Source organism: Moschus berezovskii, chromosome 1, assembly GCF_049115385.1.
Source record: "Moschus berezovskii isolate FMDL1 chromosome 1, NW_MosBer_1.0, whole genome shotgun sequence".
Classification (NCBI taxonomy): Eukaryota; Metazoa; Chordata; class Mammalia; order Artiodactyla; family Moschidae; genus Moschus; species Moschus berezovskii.
The window spans coordinates 142,575,645-142,598,146 of NC_142460.1; the positions used below are offsets into that span (position 1 = coordinate 142,575,645).

General features: G+C 36.6%; 1 protein-coding gene across 2 annotated transcripts in view; it reads left to right on the forward strand.

Moving 5' to 3' along the window:
* The window catches only part of HLTF (helicase like transcription factor), a 60,303-nt gene that overhangs the window by 16,196 nt on the left and 21,605 nt on the right, over positions 1-22,502 (forward strand). Inside the window, exons 8-14 of one of the 2 annotated variants that reach the window (XM_055412077.2) lie at positions 2,926-3,021; positions 8,703-8,778; positions 10,005-10,095; positions 11,678-11,757; positions 11,843-11,887; positions 12,740-12,829; positions 20,956-21,053. In XM_055412077.2, the coding sequence (XP_055268052.1) occupies positions 2,926-3,021; positions 8,703-8,778; positions 10,005-10,095; positions 11,678-11,757; positions 11,843-11,887; positions 12,740-12,829; positions 20,956-21,053 (576 nt within the window). The remainder of the gene's footprint in view (positions 1-2,925; positions 3,022-8,702; positions 8,779-10,004; positions 10,096-11,677; positions 11,758-11,842; positions 11,888-12,739; positions 12,830-20,955; positions 21,054-22,502) is intronic. The other variant, XM_055412084.2, reaches the window with a different exon arrangement.

Here is a 22,502-nt window from a genome sequence, read left to right on the forward strand (position 1 = left end):
TTGTAGTAGAGCACAGGCTCCAGAGCTCACAGGCTGCAGTAATTGAGGCACACAGGCTAAGTAGTTGCAGCTTGTGGACTTGAGAGCACAGACTTAGTAGTTATGAAGAACAGGCTTAGCTGCCCTGCTGTATGTGCTGTCTTTCTGGTCTAGGGATTGAACCTGTGTCCCCTGCATTTCCAGGCAGGCTCTTCTCCTTTGGGTACCAGGGAAGTTCAGTAACTTAAGGTTTATATGAAGTAATCTTTGAACCGGGTCTCCCTCATTGTAGGCAGATGCTTTATCATCTGAGCCACAAGGGAAGTCCTTAATCTTAAAGTAAATAGAGATGGGAATATATTGCTGCCAGTTTTGGAATAGATATCACTATTAGTGTAGAATGTAGTTTTTCCTATGGTTTTCACTTAAAGTAATGCCAAATTTTTCTTCTTTTCTTTCTTTTGGCTTGTTTGCCCAAGGTACAATTGAAATAATTGGCAGTAATGATATAAACATGTTTCTCAATTTCTTTTGAAATTTAAGATTGTTTATCTTTTATAGGTTTTATTAAAGGAAAGATATGATTTGTTACATCAGCAATTGTTATACTTTTTGGTTTTGATAATAAAATAAATTTTTTATTTTAACTCATTACTTGCTAACAGAACTAGCATAGTTTTCAGTGAAAAGTGCACTCCAAAACGAAAACAGTTTTGATGAGAAGACTGGTATTGTTTTACATTTTTGCAAGTCTCTTTAATGTGTAGCTTAATAGTTGATAGCTGATTTCTTATACCTGTTTTTTCATTCATTCTGTTGTTTTTATTGAGATATACAGAGAAGATTAGTCCTCACACAGATACGTATTTGAAAGAGGTGTACTTTAGCAGTTTTTTTGAATAACTAGATCTTCTTTGCCAGAACATCAAAATTAAGCAAGGGTTAGTTTATTAAAGGGCCTCTCTGATAGCTCAGTTGGTAAAGAATCCGCCTGCAATGCAGGAGACCCCAGTTCGATTCTTGGGGTGGGAAGATCCACTGGAGAAGGGATAGGCTACCCACTCCAGCGTTACAGCTTGTGGGCTTCGGTCTAGTAGTGGTAGTTGTGGCATGGGCTCCAGAGCACATGGGCTCCTTTGTTGTGGGGCATTGGCCCAGATTCCCCTGAGCATTTGGGATCTTAGTACCTCAGCCAGGGCTCGAATCCACATCCACTGCATTGGGAAGTGGATTCTCAACCACCAGACCACCAGTGAAATTCCTATTAAAGGTTAATAGTTACAATGTGGAACTTTTCTTTTTGGCTGTGTCATGTGGTATGCAGGATCTTAGTTCCCCAACCAGGGATTGAACCTGTGCTCCCTACACTGGGGGTGCAGAGTCTTAACCCCTAGACTGCCAGGGAAATTCTGATAATGTAAAAATTAAATATCATGTCAGTGAACTTTTTATACTCTGTTCTGTTAAAATGCATTGGTGTAGTTTGCACATTGTGTGGATATTTTATCCATGCATGATTTTGTAACATTAGGTATTGCTCATTTGGAATATATTGGTTCACTGAGTTACATAGATCTGCCAAATGTTGATGCATTTCATTATATAATATAAAAAATTTTACATTCTTTGGTATTACTGCTGATCTTATTAGAAAGGCATTTTCATTTGGGAAGCTTCTGTGCTTGAGGTGTTGATACAAGTTTTCTAATATAAATTTTGCTTAAAAGCTCAAATTTATCATTAATCACAAACGTTGTCAGTTCTTTCCTTTGGAATTGATAGGCTCACTTTATTCATTTTTCAAGAAAATGTGTGCCGCTCAATCATAAATAACTAGTTGTCAGTCATTATTTTTTGTTTGTTTTTTTGTCAGTCATTCTTTCAAGTTAAAATGGTGATACTTGAAAATGATGATGTGTGGTAGTTAGTTGAGCTGCAATTCTGTCTCAAGTGATTTTTCTCTAGATAACGTTCATGTTTTGGTATGCAAAAGAAGTATTTTGTATTCTTCCCATCTTATTACAAGAATAGTTAAAAGATCCATACTTAAGAGGTGAGATTTGGTAAAATGAATGTGTACTGCTTTATCAAGAGCATTCTTAAAGTAAAACATTTTTTTTTTTCTTTTTACTTTATGTGTTAATTAGAAACATGATGATGACTGGTATAGTACAGTGCCAACTGCTTTGTTTCATGCTAAGGCAGCAGCAGCAGCTTTGCCCACCATTGCATTTGGAATTACTACAAATATCCAACACAAATAAAGTCTGAGTAATATAAAAATATTTTTGACTGTACACACTCCTGAAGGGGTCCTGGGGGAACTTCTAGGAGCTGTGGACCACACTTTGAAAACGGCTGCTTTACACTGCTTCCACCTTGAAAGAGATTTATTTCTGTGTTGCTCATTATAAATTCAGCTAATAATGGAAAATAATGAAAATTTTTATATTTCTACTTTTAAAAAGTACAAAAGAAGTATCTTGTCCTTTATGCTCTATTGGTAAGGTATAGCCTTTAAGTTTTGAAATTAAGTTTAATAAAATAATGACCTTATGTTCATACTGGAATTACTAATATTAAGTTAGCTTTGAATTATATGGCAAGCAAATAGTTGTAGTTTCATGATAAAGTTATTAGTTCAAGGTTAAATGTGAAATTTTAAATGGCAGTTCAATAAAATAACATTTCTCAAAGATGCTTATAGTATTTTAGAGTAAATTATTTAATAACTCTCAGTAATACTGAATGGTAAGACATTGCCTAATGTAATCAGTGAAATAACTTCATTAATATGTATATTATTTAATATAATAATCAGCACACTTCTGTGGCCCTGAATGCTGTTTGATATTTTCTTACTTTATTTAAAAATTGGTTTTGAAATGTTATCTGGCCATCTGGATTTCAGAATCTGACCATTTTTCTTTGTAAAACATTTTATAGGGCAAAACTCTGACAGCCATTGCAGTGATTCTTACCAACTTCCATGATGGCAAGTCTCTTCCTGTTGAAAGAATTAAGAAAAATCAACTGAAGAAGGTCAAGTATTAGTGTGTTTTTTTCTAAACGCTCTGATTTATTGTAAAACTTTAATTTTGTCATTAAAAAATTTTGGCAAAAAGTTGATAATACACAGTTTTTAGAGGTATGATGAATGGCCTTGTATATTGCTGATGAGAGTAAAAGTTGATACTACATTTTGAAGTCAATTTGGTAATATGTATCAGAAGCATTAAAAGCATTTATAATCTTTGACTCAGTAACGCCATTTCAAAAAAACTGTCTGAAGAAGTTATCAGAAATGTATTTATTCCAAAGAGAAAAATACAGCTTTATTGCCCCAGCATTATTTTAAAGGCAGAAAAGCAATACCTTTCAATAAGATGATAGTTAACTTACTATCAAATTATAAAGTCCTGTTTTTGAAGAATACTTTCATGATCTTTTTTAGTTTAAAAAAGGCCAGGTACATCTTCTATAGAATGTGAATCTTCATTTGTAAATACATATTTGTATATGTTTTAAGTGTAGTCACATATACTGTATGTGCCAAATGTTAATAGTGATAATTTTGTCCTATTGATGAACATATGGGTGACTGTTCTTGATACTGATGTATGTTTTTATATATAGGATATATACACATAAAATATTTATATTCAGAACCACTTCAGTATTGCCTTGAGAACCCCATGAACAATATGAAAAGCCAAAAAGATAGGACACTGAAAGATGAACTCCCCAGGTCAGTAGGTGCCCAGTCTGCTACTGGAGATCAGTGGAGAAGTAACTCCAGAAAGAAGAGATAGAGCCAAAGAAAAACAGAACCCAGTTGTGGATGTGATTGGTGATAGAAGCAAGGTTCAATGCTGTAAAGAGCAATATTGCATAAGAACCTGGAACTTCAGGTCCATGAATCAAGGCAAATTGGAAGTGCTCAAACAGGAGATGGCAAGAGTGAACGTCGACACTCTAGGAATCAGTGAACTAAAATGGACTGGAATGGGTGAATTTCACTCAGATGACCATTATATCTACTACTGTGGGCAGGAATTCCTTAGTAGAAATGGAGTAGCCATCACAGTAAACAGGAGTCTGAAATGCAGTAGTTGGATGCAATCTCAAAAACGACAGAATGATCTCTGTTCGTTTTTAAGGTTCAATATCATGGTAATCCAAGTCTATGCCCCGACCAGTAATGCTGAAGAAGCTGAAGCTGAGTGGGTCTATGAAGACCTACAAGACCTTTTAGAACTAATACCCAAGAAAGATGTCCTTTTCATTATAGGGGACTGGAATGCAAAAGTAGGATGTCAAGAAATACCTGGAGTAACAGGCAAATTTGGCCTTGGAGTGCAGAATGAAGCAGGGCAAAGGCTAATAGATTCTGTCAAGAGAACACACTGGTCATAACAAACACTTTCTTCCAACAACACAAGAGAAAACTCTACACATGGACATCACCAGATGGTCGACACCAGTAGTATCAGATTGATTATATTCTTTGCAGCCAAAGATGGAGAAGCTCTATACAGTCAGCAAAAACAAGACCAAGAGCTGACTGTGGCTCAGATCATGAACTCCTTATTGCCAAATTCAGACTGAAATTGAAGACAGTGGGGAAAACCACTGGACCATTCCCGTATAACCTTAATCAGATCCCTTATGATTATACAGTGAAAGTGAGAAATAGATTTAAGAGACTGGATCTGATAGGGAGCCTGATGAACTATGGATGGAGCTCATGACACTGGATAGGAGACAGGGAGCAATACCATCCCCAAGAAAAAAAGAAATGTAAAAAAGCAAAATGGCTATCTGAGGAGGCCTTACAAATAGCTGTGAAAAGAAGAGAAGCGAAAAGCAAAGGAGAAAACGAAAGATATACCCATTTGAATGCAGAGTTCCAAAGATAGCAAGGAGAGATAAGAAAGCCTTCCTCTGCAGTCAATGCAAAGAAATAGAGGAAAATAATAGAATGGGAAAGACTAGAGATTTCTTCAAGAAAATTAGAGATACCAAGGGAACATTTCATGCAAAGATGGGCTCAATAAAGAGCAGAAATGGTATGGATCTAACAGAAACAGAAAATATTAAGAAGAGATGGCAAGAATACACAGAAGAACTATACAAAAAAGATCTTCACAACCTAGATAATCACAATGGTGTGATCACTCACCTAGAGCCAGACATCCTGGAGTGTGAAGTCAAGTGGGCCTTAGGAAGCATCACTATGAACAAAGCTAGTGGAGGTGATGGAATTCCAGTTGAGCTATTTCAAATCCTGAAAGATGATGCTGTGAATGTGCTGCACTCAATATGCCAGCAAATTTGGAAAACTCAGCAGTGACCACAGTACTGGAAAAGGTCAGTTTTCATTCCAATCCCAAAGAAAGGGAATGCCAAAGAATGCTCAAACTACCGCACAATTGCACTCATCTCACATGCTAGTAAAGTCATGCTCAAAATTCTCCAAGCCAGGCTTCAACAATATGTGAACCGCAAACTTCCATATGTTCAAGCTGGTTTTAGAAAAGGCAGAGGCACCAGAGATCAAATTGCCAATATCCGCTGGATCATGGAAAAAGCAAAAGAGTTCCAGAAAAGCATCTATTTCTGCTTTCTTGACTATGCCAAAGCCTTTGACTACTTGGATCACAATAAACTGTGGAAAATTCTGAAAGAGATGGGAAAACCAGACCACCTGACCTGCCTCTTGAGAAACCTATATGCAGGTCAGGAAGCAACAGTTAGAACTGGACATGGAACAACAGACTGGTTCCAAATAGGAAAAGGAGTACGTCAAGGCTGTATATTGTCACCCTACTTATTTAACTTATACACAGAGTGCATCATGAGAAACGCTGGGCTGGAAAAAGCACAAGCTGGAATCAAGATTGCCAGAAGAAATATCAATAACCTCAGATATGCAGATGACGCCATCCTTATGGGAGAAAGTGAAGAAGAACTAAAGAGTCTCCTGATGAAAGTGAAAGAGGAGAGTGAAAAAGTTGGCTTACAGCTCAACATTTAGAAAACTAAGATCATGGCATCCAGTCCCATCACTTCATGGTATATCGATGGGTTAACAGTGGAAATTGTGGCTGACTTTATTTTCTTGGGCTCCAAAATCACTGCAGATGGTGATTGCAGCCATGAAATTAAAAGACGCTTAACTCTTTGGAAAGAAAGTTATGACCAACCTAGACAGCATATTAAAAAGCAGAGACATTACTTTGTCAACCAAGGTCTGTCTAGTCAAGGCTATGGTTTTTCCTGTAGCCATGTATGGATATGTGAATTGGACTATAAAGAAAGCTGAGTGGAGAAGAATTGATGCTTTTGAACTGTGGTGTTGGAGAAGACTTGAGAGTTCCTTGGACTGCAAGGAGATCCAACCAGTCCATCCTAAAGGAGATCAGTCCTGGCTGTTCATTGGAAGGACTGATGTTGAAGCTGAAACTCCAGTATTTTGGCCACCTGATACGAAGAGCTGACTCATTGGAAAAGACCCTGATGCTAGGAAAGATTGAGGGCAGGAGGAGAAGGGGACGACAGAGGATAAGATGGTGGGATGGCATCACCGATTCAATGGACATGGGTTTGGGTGGACTGCGGGAGTTGGTAATAGACAGGGAGGCCTGGGGTTGCAAAGAGTCAGACATGACTGAGTTAACTCTACTGAGATGAACTGAAGAATTAGTAAAGAATTAGTTTAATAAGGCAAATAAGTGCTATTAGAATGAATGGTCGTTCTTCATTCTCAGCTGAAAGTCCAAAGAACTTAAAATAGGAAATAATTTTAATACAAGGTATATGCAAAATATTTTTTCTTTTGGACTTTTCTCTGCTGCTGTTTTTCTGATTTTTTAGTTTTCAAAGATGCTGCATATCAGTTTCCTACCGCTGTTTATTAATTTTCCATTTTCTTAATTTCTAAGCTTTTTGCATTTCCTTACTTTTATTGGGAGTTTAACTATGTCATTAACATGTGTGATTCAGTCCCCTACCCTGCATATTCCAGTGCTTTTTTACCTTCCCCCCCCCCCCACATTTTAGTTATTAAAACTGAAAAATAGTACCTAAGACTACTTAGAACTTCATTGTTAATTACCAGTTTAATAAGGGATTCTTTTTTCCCCTTAATATCAGCCATGCATTTAACGTGTTATATAGTAGAAAGGCTTTAGGATTATTTGTTTGCTACACTAGTTGAAATTGAGACTGAAAATGTGATTTCCAGCCAGGGATTTACTGCAACAGAAATGTCATTATGTCAAATAGATTTGGATATTGCAAACTTACAGAGTGAAATGTTAAATTCCATGAGTTTGGAGCATAGTATTTGATAGGTTAGACTTTATATGTACATTTTTTTTGAACTTCATGAAGAAAAGGCTTGCTGAGCAAAGTCATTTAATGTGAAAAGAATAATGTAAAGGACACCCTTTATTTTGTAGATAAATTTTAAAATTATTTCTGCATGCTATTTCATATAAGTGATTGTGCTTATTACTGAGGAAGACTGGGTAGGATGTTTTGACTAAAGGCATTTTTAACATCTGCTTCTTGGAGCTAATGCTTTTAAAAATTAATTATCTAATTTCTAGTCACATATTTCTAAAAATGGTATATCTTGGATTTTTAATTTATTTAGACTCATACTGTTGGAAGGGGATGGATTTTCTTTTCAGCCACATTTTTAGAGAAATGTAAACTCTAGTGGGATTTTATATAATGTTTAAAATTGTCTTTTAAAAAATAAAATAAAATATCTTTTATTGACCTTAATTCTAGGCAAAAATTACATTGTACTCCTGCTATCCAATCTTGAACCCACTCTCAGGTTTTGATTCATAATAATGATCTTCCTTTCACAATATATCTACCTTTCTTTTTAAACTGAATTCATTTAATTAAACCCAATTTTATTTGTCATTCCTTCATACAGAATAAAGTCTAGAATTAAGATTGGAGGAACCCTGCCCTAGTAGACTCAGTTGAAAATACTTTCACAGAGAAGTATAAAAGTTTGCTTTTATAGAAGTTCTTGTGCTCACATAGATGTGTTTTTGAAACAAAGAAATAGGAAGGGAAAAGAACAAAGAGTTGGTAGGAAAATCCCCTGATAGAGCAAGGGAGGAGACACTCTGATATCTGACTATTGGATCTACCCAGTCTAGGAATTACAGAGAAAAAAAGGATGTCAGTGGCAGCTTAGCTTCATTATAGATCTGTTATCTATTGAGAAGGGACTCTTGGTTTGAAAGTTTTTAGTGTTAGAATTCCTTTTAATTCTGAAGTAAATCTCATTTGTGACTGTTTCTCACAGTAATATGCCATTTATAATTGAAGTTTGCTTTTTGTATTTCTTTTGAAAAGGTTGAGACAGACTAGGTTTCTTTTTTTGGATACCTGTTAAAATTATTTTTCAATTTGTACATTTTACCTCTTAATGTACCTCCTTAAATTGCTCCAGAATAGGGTAGCCATTTATGTAGTCTTTATTGTGTAAAGTACAACCCACTCCAGTGTTCTTGCCTGGAGAATCCCAGGGACAGGGGAGCCTAGTGGGCTTCCGTCTGTGGGGTCACACAGAGTCGGACACGACTGGAGTGACTTAGCAGCAGCAGCAGCAAAGCAGTATAAAATAGGACTTATTTTTAAGTTTACTTAAAACTGACAGCAGTACTGTGTAAGAAATATGCCTTTTCATCTAGGAATGTAATGTTTACGATGAATCTATGGAACTTAGAGGAAACAATACCAGTGAAGAGGCAACTGGACTAATCAAAGGTAAACCTTAATTTTGAACATGACCTCATAGATTTTTCCAATTTAATGATGTAATTCCACCTCTGGCTTTAGTACTGTGCAAAAATTTCAGATTTTTTTCCTAAAGAATCTCATGAAAACTGGTAGTCAAGAAAAATTTCATGAAGGAGGCCATGATAAAATTGGGTGGGAGCACATTAAAGAAGCTGAGGAAGAGCATTTTTGGTTGAGAAAAAAAGCCCCAGGAAAGGGCGGCTAGAAGCAAAACAAAGCAGAGTATCTTGCTCTGGGACCTCAGAATAGTTTGTGGTATTTATAATGTAAATAAATAACTGAATATGAATAAATAGGCATGAATAGCAGCAGATGAAGATAGATAGATTAGAGCCAAATTAGAGGAGAAATGAAAAGGGATGCAGTTATATGGTTACATTTAGCAGTTAGTGACTTTCATAAAATTAATTTCTGAAGATTGGTTAGAGTAGAGCAAGACTGAAAATATTTTAAAATAAGACTAGCAGATGGAGAAATAGAAATAACATCTGTGTTCTGTTATGAATTTTGCTATGTTTGAGACAGGGGCAAAACAGATGGAGAGAGAGGCAGAATTGAGGGCTTCGTGGTGGGGACAGGGTTTAGGAAAAAATTTTGTATGTAACGGAAAGAATAATTTGTTGGCCTTTGGGAGGAAATGTGATCAAGAAAATAGGTAGATGAGTGAGCATTAGAAGGAAAGGAAGTAATGCTGAGGAAAAATATAGTTAATTGAGAAATTAAAAAATTTTAAAAAGGAAAATTGATTAATTTATAGAAGATGACATCTAATTTTCTTTATAAAGTGAAGTAGGTCATCTGTGGGAGTAAAAGGAGTTTAAAATCTGGGCAGAGGATCCAGTGTATGAAGTGGGGAGCGAGGTGCTGTGATAGGTAGAAGAGTTGCTAAGTGATACAAGATTGACAACTGAGATTGGGAAGTATACATTTATTATACCACTTGTTTATTGTTCATTGTTTTCTGCAGGAGCTCTCAGCTGCCTTGGTATAGCAGGAAATACAGTCAGTGTTGGGACTGACTGGATGACTACAGGGGAAATGACTAGGTTACAAAAAAGCTGAAGTTACTTTTGTGAGAAAATACTAGATTAGGAAACTATAGCTATTGAGTTAGAAAACCAGCGTTTTCAGAAAGATGCTTCTTGTCTGAGACAGTTTACTAATACTCTTTATCCTTTTCTTTGAAATGAAAGGATCTCGAAGTAGTGGAGAACCCAGTATTTCAGATGTCAAGGGAAAGAATAAATATCCCAAGTCAGAATTCTCTAGCTCCCGCCCCAAAAGGTAAACTCTATTATGGTTTGATTTTATGTAATATGTTTAAGCTCTTTCTCTATTTTCTTACATATAGAAGAAAGATATGACCATTATCTCCACAGCATAGTTCTTTCAAATACTGCTAATTTGAAAGTTAATTTGAAACTGCTAAAATCATTGTGACTTAGGGAGGTAGACTGTTCTCATTTATAGGTTGAAAAGTAACATTAATATATAAAATAATTAATTGGTAATTTTTAATAATCACTATCTTTCTATCATTTTCCTATTTCTTTCACACAGGAACTGAGATCTTACTCTTGGATTTTTTGTTTTCATTGAGACTTTAGAAGAGTTTTGTGAATTTAAGGAGTTGAGAACTGATATATATTTATTGGACGACTTGACAAAAGCATTGTTCGCTCATCTGTTTCTCAATTCACCTTTAGTAGAAATAAAACATGATAAAGTTGTTTATGGACAGTATTAATTCATGTAGACTGGAAGGAGAATTTGAATAAAACCCATAATGCCCCTCTGATTTCCATTTGAATTGTTAAGTTTATAAATTTTATTTATTCTCTGAGGTAGATCTAAATACTTGGCTTCTGTGTTTTGTTGTTCACCATCAATACCTGCAGGTATGACCTCAAATCTGAGTCCCTCTTAGCTATTCTATTTGAAATAGAGATTTCAAATCTGGGGCATTGTTAATTGTTCTGTCTTTAATACCTGTCTGAAGTGAGTATAAAACCAGAAGTCATCAGTTTCCCTTTTATCTAGATCTCAAATCTTATATAACTCTGAACTGACCATGAGTCTGGGTAACAGAGCATTGTCAACTGGACCAGATTAGGTTCAAGGGTATGGAAATAATGACGACATGGGAAAAATAACAACCAACACACAAACTATTAATTAAACTATTAATTAAAAAATAGATATATACTTACTGTACAGCATGGACTATTTTAGAGGCTTTACATGTGGTAACAGAGTGAATTGTATCTTTATTCCTATTTTCCGAGTGAGGAAACTGAAACTTAGAAGATTAGGTAATTTCCCAAAAGTCACATAGCAAATAAATGGTGGAATGGAGATTTGAATCTAGGCAGTCTCATTCCACAGTCCATTGTTTCTAGGCACTTAAACATAGTACTGTACTACTTCTACACTGAATTTATAAAAGTTTCCATTATGAAAGAATTATATTTTTGCCTCTTAACTGCTTACTTTATATTGGAGGGTTTTCTTTGATAATCAGAGTCACTTCTTTTTTGTTCTAGTTTTATACAAGTATTTTAATTGCATTACCAAATACTGAATAAAGTGTTGAAGAGATTACTATTCTAGAATGGTTTACTTTCTCAAATTTATTTTAATAATCATGATACTGTATTTTGTACAGTTAAATACATCTGGCTGTGAAAGCAAAATGCTTTTAGCAAATTTGGCTTTCATTTGTCAAATAAAATTTTTTTTCCCTTGAAATATTCTCAAAAAATAAACCAGGGTAAGACAAAAGCACTTGTATTACATTTATTAAACATAGATTTTATATCCAGTTTTATTTTGGGTTGATAAAAAAATTGTGTATACTTAATTTTAGGAGAAAACCTGCCGCACAGTACACTGAAAGTAGTGATTCAGAGGAAGTTGAACCAAGTGAATTGCCACAAAAAATGAAAGGTAATATGAAATGAGTTTGAGTTGATAATGTGTCCTATATTTTAATTTCCTAGTGTGACCACGTTATATATGGTTTTGTTTTTAGGCAAACTGAAAAGAACACAATCAGAGACTAAAATCAGAGTAAAAGGTATGTATATACATTTCAATATCCCCTGTCTACACTTAAAGATTATTAAAGTAAATGCTCATTGATTTGTATCTGTCTAGCTTGGAATTCTTTAGTAATAGGTCTTAAACTTGATTACTTCTTACATTTAAACTATTTATGGAGCTTACCAAGGGTGTTAAATAAATGAAGCAAATTGAAAAAATAGTTTCAAATTAAAATCTAAGAGAAAATATTTAAACGGACTTGAGACAAAATGAAAATCTTTCTACTACTTATAAAATGACTTCAATAAAACCTGTTTTGTATATGTATAAATTGTAGAGTGAGACTGCCTTTTTGTCAACATAGCTCAGCTGTTATTTAGCATTATACAAATTTACAAATGTTGAGTATCTTTACTTTTTCCTTTGTCTTTAAAACATAGCTTTACTTTGTTTATCTCCTAATCTGATTGTATCATATGCCTAGGTTAAGAAATTGTGTTGCGTTTGGAAAATAACTTATCACCATTTGACTGATCTGAAAATTTGGCAGCATCTTCATTAAAAGTTAAACACCTGTTTCATTGAAAATATTCTCCTTCCACCTAGGAGCTGAATCACTTTGCATTTGACTGCTTCTACTGTCACATTTCTTCCTTAGGAGAAGCTTCAGTGTATCATGAATGACTCTTCTCTGAGCTAGAAAGATGCTTAGTGTCAAAACAGGCAGTTTTGGTTACTAGAAATTATTTTATATTTATTTAATAATACAAACTCTTGAAGTGTGTAAGTGGTATTATGTTTCCTATCCTTAGAAAGTTATCTGTACTTAAGTACAGGAGAGAATTCGTTTTCAGATATCTTAATGATTCTGTGGTTTGTACTTCAGCAGGATCTTCTAAGGTTCAGGAGGATGCAGAGTTTGCATGTGCACTTACTTCATCTACCCCTGCAACAAAAAAGAAAATGTTGAAAAGGGGTAAGTAAATCTGCGTTTGTTTGGTTTATTTTTTCTGTTTCTCAAATAAAAAAATTTTAAATGACAAAAATATAAAATCATATTATAAGAAAAAAGTAGAGAAAAAAAGATAATCTCATTTTTAAAAGTACAGTTTTATGTATTTTCCTATTCTGTTTGCTTTATTATTTATTTATTTATTTATTTTAATTGGAGGCTAATTACTTTATATTATTGTATTGGTTTTGCCATACATTGACATGAATCTGCCCCGGGTGTACATATGTTCCCGATCTTGAATCCCCCTCCCACCTCCTTCCCCCTCCCATTAGTCTATTTGTTTTAGTTTGGTCAAAAATTTAATGGACAGATGTCTCTTACTCATCTGAGTAGCAGAAATATTGTTTCTAGTAAAGGCACAGAGCAATTTATGACTGCTTTAAAACTTAATTTAATTTGGATTAATTAGAATTGTAAATATTTATTATTGGTATGAGAAGAATTTGTTTTAAAATAAAAAATATCACTCACATTAAAATGTGAATGATATTTATTATTACTTTATAATTTGTAATTCGTAAGAAAGTGACACTGCTTAAGAGACTAAATATTTGAAATAGAAAGAGATTGGACTGTGGTTAAGGAGATCTAACAAATTATTTTATCTCTGTACCTTAGTATCTTCCATTTTACATATTGAAGATGCAGCAGACAAGTCTACTTTCATGGGGCTTATGTTTAATGATGAGGTGGAAACATAAACATGTAAACATAATTTAAAATGTTTTTATTTTTTACTTAAGTGTAGTTGCTTTACAGTATTATATGTTACAGGTGTACAGTTTTTAAAGGTCCTACTCCGCTTGTAGTTATTATAAAATATTGGCTATATTTCCCGTGTTGTATAATATATCTATGTTGTAGATACAATGTATCTATGTTGTAGCTCATACCTAATATTTTGTACTTAACTCCCCTATCTCTCCTTTGCCCCTCTCCTATTCTTTCTCCCCACTGGTAACCACTAGTTCTCTATATCTGTGAGTCTACTTTTTTGTTATGTTCACTAGTTTGTTGTATTTGTTAGAGTCTCCTTATAAGTGATATCATACAATATTTGTCTTCTCTGTCAGACTTATTTCAAATGCTTTTCAAGTCCAGTCATGTTGTTTCAAATAGTAAAATTTCATTTTTCTTTTTGAAAATATTACTTGTTTTATTTATTTGTGTTGTTGTTCAGTCACTCAGTTGTGTCCGATTCTTTGAGACCCCATGGATCACAGCATGCCAGGCTTCCCTGTCCTTCATTATCTCCTGGACTTTGCTCAAACTCATGTCCATTGAGTTGGTGATGCAATCCAACTATCTCATCCTCTGTTGTTCCCTTCTTCTCATGCCCTCAGTCTTTCCCAGCATCAGGGTCTTTTCCAGTGAGTCGGCTTTTTGCATCAAATGGCCAAAGTATTGGAACTTCAGCATCAGTCCTTCCAATGAATATTCAGAGTTAATTTCCTTTAGGATTAACTAGTTTGATCTCTTTGCTGTCCAAGGAACTCTCAAGAGTCTTCTTCAATACCACAGTTCAAAAGCATCCATCTTCAGTGCTCAGCCTTCTTTATGGTCCAACTCTCACATCTATACATGACTCCTGGAAAAACCATAGCTTTGACTAGATGGACCTTTGTCAGTAAAATGATGTCTTTGCTTTTTACTACGCTGTCTAGGTTTTTTCATAGGTTTTCTTCCAAGGAGCAAGAGTCTTTTAATTTTGTGATTGCGGTCACCATCTGCAGTGATTGATTTTGGAGCCCAAGAAAATAGTCTGTCACTATTTCTGTTGTTTCCCTATCTATTTGCCATAAAGTGATGGGACTGGATACCATGATCTTCGTTTTTTGATTGTTGAGTTTTTAAGCCAACTTTTTCACTCTTCTCTTTCACCTTTATCAAGAGGCTCTTTAGTTCCTCTTCACTTTCTGCCATTATTTGTTTTTAATTTTTTCTTTTGGCTGTACCACATGGCTTGTGAAATCTTAGTTCCCAGACCAGGGATTGAGCATGGGCCTTAGCAGTGAAAGTGCTGAGTTCTAACCACTGGACAACCAGTGAATTCCCCAGATTTCATTCTTTTTTAATGGCTGAGTAATATTCCATTGTGTGTGTGTGACATCTTTTTTTTCCGTTCATCTGCTGATAGACACTTAGGTTGCTCTGTATCTTGGCAGTAAAAAATAATGCTGCTGTGAACATTGGGGTTAGTGTGTTTTTTTAGAATTATTGTTTTTATATTTTTGTATATATCCAAGTGTAGAATTGCCGGGTCATATGGTTCTTTGAGAAACTACCTTACCATTTTCAGCTGCTGAACCAATTTTTATTTCCACTTATAGTATATGAGAGTTCCATTTTCTCTACAGCCTCACTGACATTTGTTATTTGCATTCTTTTTGATGATAGCCATTCTGACAGGTATGAGGTATTTGATACCTTATTGTGGTTTTGATTTGCATTCCCCGATGGTTAGTGATGTTGAGCATATTTTCATGTGCCTGTTGGCCATCTACATTTCCTGTTTGGAACAATGTCAGTTCAGGTCTTCTGCCCATTTTTTAATTGGGTTGTTTGTGTTTTTGATGTTGAGTTATATGAGCTGATTGTATATGTTGGATATTAATCCTTTATTAGTCATATCATTTGCAAATATATCCTCCCATTTAGTAGGCCTCCTATTTATTTGTTTTGTCAATGGTTTCCTTTGCTGTGCAAAAGCTTTTAAGTTTAATTAGGTCCCATTTGTTTATCTTTGCTCTTATTTTCTTTAGGCGATGGATCCAAAAAATATTGCAGTGATTCATATCAAAGAGTGTTCTGTTTTCCTGTAGGAGTTTTATAGTATCTGGTCTTACATTTAGGTCTTTAGTCCATTTTGAGTTTATTTTCATATGTGGTATTAGAGAATGTTCTACTTTCATTTTTTTACATGTCAATCAGTTCAGTCTCAGTTGTGTCCGACTCTTTGTGACCCCATGAATCACAGCACGCCAGGCCTCCCTGTCCATCACCAACTCCCAGGGTTCACTCAAACTCATGTCCATTGAGTCGGTGATGCCATCCAGCCATCTCATTCTCTGTCGTCCCCGACTCCTCCCACCCCCAATCCCTCACAGGATCAGACTCTTTTCCAGAGCTGTCCAGTTTTCCCATCACTGCTTATTGAAGAGGCTGTTTTCCATTGTATATTCTTGTCTTTTTTGTTGTAGGTTATAGTTGACGACAACTGTGTAGGTTTATTTCTGAGCTCTCTGTACTGTTCCATTGATCTATGTGCCACAGCCATACTGTTTTGATTACTGTAGCTTTATGGTATAGTTTGAAGTCAGAGAGCATGATTCCTTTAGCTCTGTAAAAATCACTGCTACTAAACAGAAAAAGGGGCTTCCCTGGTGGCTCAGAGGTTAAAGCGTCTGCCTCCAATGCGGGAGACCCGGGTTCGATCCCTGGGTCGGGAAGATCCCCTGGAGAAGGAAACGGTAACCCACTCCAGTATTCTTGCCTGGAGAATCCCATGGACGGAGAAGCCTGGTAGGCTACAGTCCACAGGGTCGCATAGAGTCGGACACGACTGAGCGACGGAATGGAACAGAACGGAAACAGAAAAAAGAAAAAAATGAACCTATTTACAGGACAGCAGTGTAGACACAGACATAACAGATTTTGTGCACACAGTGCGAGGAGGAGAGTGTGGGGCAAATTGAGAGAGTAGCATTGAAACATATACATTACCTTTTGTAAAATTAGATAGCTAGTGGGAGTTTGCTGTATGACACAGGGAGCTCAATTTTGGTGTGCTGAGATAACCTAGAGGGGTGGGGTGGGGTGGAAGGGAGGTTCAAGAGGGAGGGGACATATGTATACCTATGGTTGGTTCATGTTGATCCATGGCAGAAACCAGCATACTATTGTAAAGCAGTTATCCTCCAATTAAAAATAATTAAAAAGAAAAAATGAATGAAAGGAAATGAGGGCACTTTAAGAGACTTATGGGAAAGCACCAAGCTCACTAATATTTGCGTTATAATAGTCCCAGAAGAAGAGGAAAAGAAAAAGCCTGAGACGCAATATCTGAAAACTTCACTAACCTGGGAAACAGTCACCCAAATTGAGGAACAACTGAGTTGCATACAGGATGAATCCAGGGAGGAACATGCTAAGACACATTGTAATTAAAATGGCAAAAATTAAAGAGTAAATATTTAATGCAGGAAGGGAAAAACAGCAAATAACATACAAGGGAACTCCCTTAAGGTTATCAGTTGATTCTTCAGCAGAAACTCTGCAGGCCAGAAGGGAAGTGACTTGATAAATTTAAAGTAATGAAAGGGGACAACCTACAAACAAGAATACTCTACCCAGCAAGAGTCTCCTAAAGATTTGACGGAGAAATCAAAAGCTTTACAAACAAGCAAAAGATGAAAGAGTTCAGCACTACCAAACCAGGTTTACAACAATTGTTAAAAGAACTTCTCTAGGCAAAAAAGGAAAGGCCACAACTAGGAACAAAATTACGGAAAGAAAAAACTCACCAGTAAAGGGCAAACATACAGTTAAAGTAGAAAATCATCCTCATACAAAGCTAGTACTGAGGTTAAAAGACAAAGTAGTAAAATCATCTATGTCCACAATAAGCAGTTAAGGAATACACAAAACAATTAGATGTAAAATATCTCAAAAATAGTAATCATAAGGGAGTTTTTAAAATGCATGGCATTTGAAATTAAGAGATCAGCAACTTAATTATGTATGTATAGAGACTGTTGTACAAAAACCTCATTCAGTTCAGTCACTCAGTCGTGTCCAACTCTTTGCGACCCCATGAATCACAGCACGCCAGCCATCTTATTCTCTGTCGTCCCCTCTCCTCCCGCCCCCAGTCCTTCCCAGCATCAGTTCATTCATTCAGTCGTGTCCGACTCTTTGTGACCCATGGACTGCAGCACGCCAGGCATCCCTGTCCATCACCAACTCCCGGAGCTTACTCAGACTCACATCCAAAGAGTCGGTGATGCCATCCAGTGATGGTGATGCTGTCTCATCCTCTGTCGTCTCCTTCTCCTCCTGCCTTCAGTCTTTCCCAGTGTCAGGGTCTTTGCCAGTGCGTCAGTCCTTTGCATCAGGTGGCCAGAGTATTGGGGCTTCCGCTTTAGCATCAGTCCTTCCAAAGTATATCCAGGACTGATTTCCTTTAGGATTTACAAAACCTCATGGTAACTGCAAACCAAAATCTATAAAAAAAATATGCATACAAAAAGAAAAAGGAGTGTAAGTATAACACTAAAGATAGTCATCAAATAATAAGAGAACAAAAGAAGGGGGGAAAAGACCTTCAAAAGGAAATCCAAAGTAACTACCAAAATGGCAATAAGAAGATAGATATATATCAATAATTATGGACCAAATGTTCCAGTCAAAAGACATAGAATGGGACTTTCCTTATAGGCAGTGGTTAAGACTTTGCCTTCCAATTCAGGGGGTTTAGGTCAATCCCTGGTCAGGGAGCTAAGATCCTACATATTTTGAGGCCAAAAAACCCAAAATGTAAAGCATAATCATTATTTTAACAAATTCAATAAGGACTTTAAAAATGGAACTTCCCTGGTAACTCAGTCAGTAAAGAATCCACCTACAATGCAAGAGACACAAGAGACTCTGGTTTGATCCCTTGGTCAGGAAGATCCCCTGGAGGGGTGCATGGCCATCCACTCCATTATTCTTACTTAGAGAATCCCATGGACAGAGGAACCTGGTGGGCTACAGTCCATAGGGTGGCAAAGAGTCAGACAGAACTGAAGTGACTTAGTGAGCAGCAAACATGAAGAAAATAAAGGAAAATAGTGAAATAAATACTCACCTAAGGTTCCTGGTTAAAAATTGTGAAAGAAGTACATCACCCTGTATATTATCACCCTGCTTATTTAACTTACATGCAGATTACATCCTGCAAAATGCCAGGCTGGGTGAAGCACAAACTGGAATCAAGATTTCCGGAGAAGTATCAATAAGCAGATGACACCACCAGACTCTTTGACACCACCAGACTCTGATACTCTTCAAAGTAACAGATACACAGATGACACCACCCTTATGGCAGAAAGCAAAGAGGAACTAAAGACCCTTTTGATGAAGGTGAAAGAGGAGAGTGAAAAAGCTGGCTTAAAACTCAGAATTCAAAAAACAAAGATCATGGCATCTGGTCCCATCACTTCATGGAAAATAGATGGGGAAACAATGGAAACAGTGACAGACTGTTTTCTTGGCTCCAAAATCACTGTGCATGGTGACTGCAGCCATGAAATTAAAAGACACTTGCTCCTTGCATGAAAAGCTGTGACAAACCTAGACAGTGTATTAAAAATTAGAGATGTTACTTTGCCAATAAGGGTCCATCTAGTCAAAGCTATGGTTTTTCCAGTAGTTATGTACAGGATGTGAGAGTTGGTCCATAAGGAAGGCGGAGCACTGAAGAATTGATGCTTTTGAATTGTGGTGTTGGAGAACATTCTTGAAAGTCCCTTGGACTGCAAGGAGATCCAACCAGTTAATCCTAAAGGAAATCAGTCCTGGATATTCATTGGAAGGACTGATGCTAAAGTTGAAACTCCAGTACTTTGGCCACCTGATAAGAAGAACTGACTTATTGGAAAAGACTCTGATGCTGGGAAAGATTGAAGGCAGGAGGGAAAGGGGATGAGTGAGGACAGGATGGTTGGATGGCATCACTGACTCAAAGGACATGAATTTGAGCAAACTCTGGGAGATGGTAAAGGACAGGGAAGCCTGGCGTGCTGTAGTCCATTGGGTCACAAAGAGTTGGACACAATTGAGCAACTAAACAACAGCAACCTGTTTAAGAAGGTGATAGTTGAACTAGCAAAGAATGATGAGAAAGAGTTAAGTTTTGTCTAAAATCAGAAAATTAGAAATAGAAAATTCTTTTTAGATTACTCTTGACCCTAACTTTAGAAATTTTAGGAAATGTGGGACTTCTCTGGCAGTTCAGTAGTTAAGACTCTGTGCTTCTAATGCAGGTAGCAAGGATTAGATCCCTGGTCAGGAAACCAAGATCCCAGAATCTGTGGGGCACAGCCTGCCCCCCACCCCAAAAATCTCAGTTTATAGGCAAGGAACAGGAACACACAGTGTATGGAAGTGTAAATTACCTTAGAGAACAAGTAAGCCATACAATGAACCCAAAGATACATGATTTAGAACTCTTGATATCTACTAGGAGATATGAAAAAATAGTTTTATCACATTATTTTAGCAACATATTAGAAAAAAAGTCAGTACTGTCCAGTAGGGAAGTGGAAAATAAAATTGTAGTGTGTCCTTCCATAGGCTGTCTTGAGTGTCCTCATGTGGCAACTGGCCTCTCCCAGAGAGAGTGATCAGAGAGAGCAGCTGACTAGACAGAGGGAGAGAGCATCTGAGTCAGAAGTTGTGTCTTTTATAACAATCCCAGAAGTGATACACTATCATTTCTACCATATCCTGTTGGTCATATTGTTATTGTTTAGTCGCTAAGTTGTGGCTGACTCTTTGCAACCCCATGGACTGTAGTGCACCAGGCTCCTCTGTCCATGGGATTTTCCAGGCAAGAATACTGGAGTGGGTTGGCATTTCCTTCTCCAGGGGATCATATACACCAAGTCTAGTTGAATGTGGAAGAGGGCTATACAAGATTGTGACTTTGGGGAAATAGATACCATTTGGGCCCATCTTGGAGTCTGATACCACATTAACTATATTACAAATTCAGAAAACTGCATAAAACAAATTTTAATAACTGTGAATAACCTAACAAGTATTAGGAGATATTCCAAACTTCCTTCCTATGCCCTTTCTCAGTCATCATTCTCTGCATTCCCCATAAACAATCACTATTCAGACTTTTACTTGTATAAAGTGGCAAGGTAAAATCCAGTTCCTGTTACTTCATTATGGCTAGAAACAGAAGTTTTTTTGTTTCTTTTTAATTACTCCTAATTTCTCTTCATAGAGGCACATTTTTGACATATCTTTATTGACTTCATGTATGTTTGAGAAAAAATAAAACTGCTGAAGGATGTGTCGCTGATTCATTCTTTCAGGAGCGTCTGCAGTGGAGAGTTCAAAGAAAACTGATGTTGAAGATAAACCAAGAACAACACTGATCATCTGTCCACTTTCTGTGTTAAGCAACTGGATGGTAAGTCTTCACAGCCCTTTACAAATATAATTTATATTTGTCTTACAACTTTAAAGATAGTCATTCGTTGGGAGAAATATGGTTGGTCAGCACTTTATAGTTCAGTTCAGTCGCTCAGTTGTGTCCGACTCTTTGCGACCCCATGAATCACAGCATGCCAGGCCTCCCTGTCCGTCACCAGCTCCTGGAGTTCACTCAAACTCATGTCCATAGAGTTGGTGATGCCATCCAGCCATCTCATTCTCTGTCGTCCCCTTCTCCTCCTGCCCCCAATCCTTCCCAGCATCAGAGTCTTTTCCAGTGAGTCAACTCCTCGCATGAGGTGGCCAAAGTATTGGAGTTTCAGCCTTAGCATCAGTCCTTCCAATGAACACCCAGGATTGATCTCCTTTAGAATGGACTGGTTGGATCTCCATGCAGTCCAAGGGACTCTCAAGAGTCTTTTCCAGCACCACAGTTCAAAAGCATCAATTCTTCAACGATCAGCTTTCTTCACAGTCCAGCTCTCACATCCATACATGACCACTGGAAAAACCATAGCCTTGACTAGACGGACCTTTGTTGGCAAAGTAATGTCTCTGCTTTTTAATATACTATCTAGGTTGGTCATAACTTTCCTTCCAAGGAGTAAGCGTCTTTTAATTGCATGGCTGCAGTCAGCATCTGCAGTGATTTTGGAGCCCCAAAAAATAAAGTCTGACGCTGTTTCCACTGTTTTCCCATCTATTTCCCATGAAGTGATGGGACCAGATGCATTAAATTCAAATAATTGTTAATTGGCTTGGGGTTATTTTTACTGAATTGAAGTAATTTTTCTCTGAAAATGTACAGTAGAGAAAGAAACATTGTCAGTTGCTATTGTAAGATTTGACTTGTACTTCTCCCTCTTTCCTTTCTGTCTCCTAAAGTAGGAAAGGTGTATAATTTAAGACCACATCATATTTATGAACTGTTGAAATCTCTTTCTTAAGCACACTACTAATGATAACTTGTTTTTTTAACAGATTACAAACATTTAATGAGCTCTTATGTGCTCAGATTTTCCTAAACTCTTTTCATAGATTTTCTCAATGAATCCTTACAGTTAGTATTCTCATTTTCCAAGTAACTGAATTAAAACACAGAAATTAAATAATTTGCCTAAGGTCATCCAGCCAGTAAATGATGGAGCAAGGAGATAGTGTCCAACATTCTGACTCTAGAACCTGTACTTTTAAGGCTACTCGCCAGAAACTATAGTCTTTCTTTTTTCCTTCGAGATTGCTTTTCTGTTGTAAAACATTACATTGGAATGGAGCCTTTTTTTGTGTAGGAGCAGCTTGGTTCTATTTCCTTTCTGGTTTGACCTTCAAGCTGCGTATTATAAAGAAATAATGACTGTTGGAAGCATTGTGAACATAAAGACCACTGGATTTGAACTTCCATCTTGCCACCTGCAAGGTTATCTGC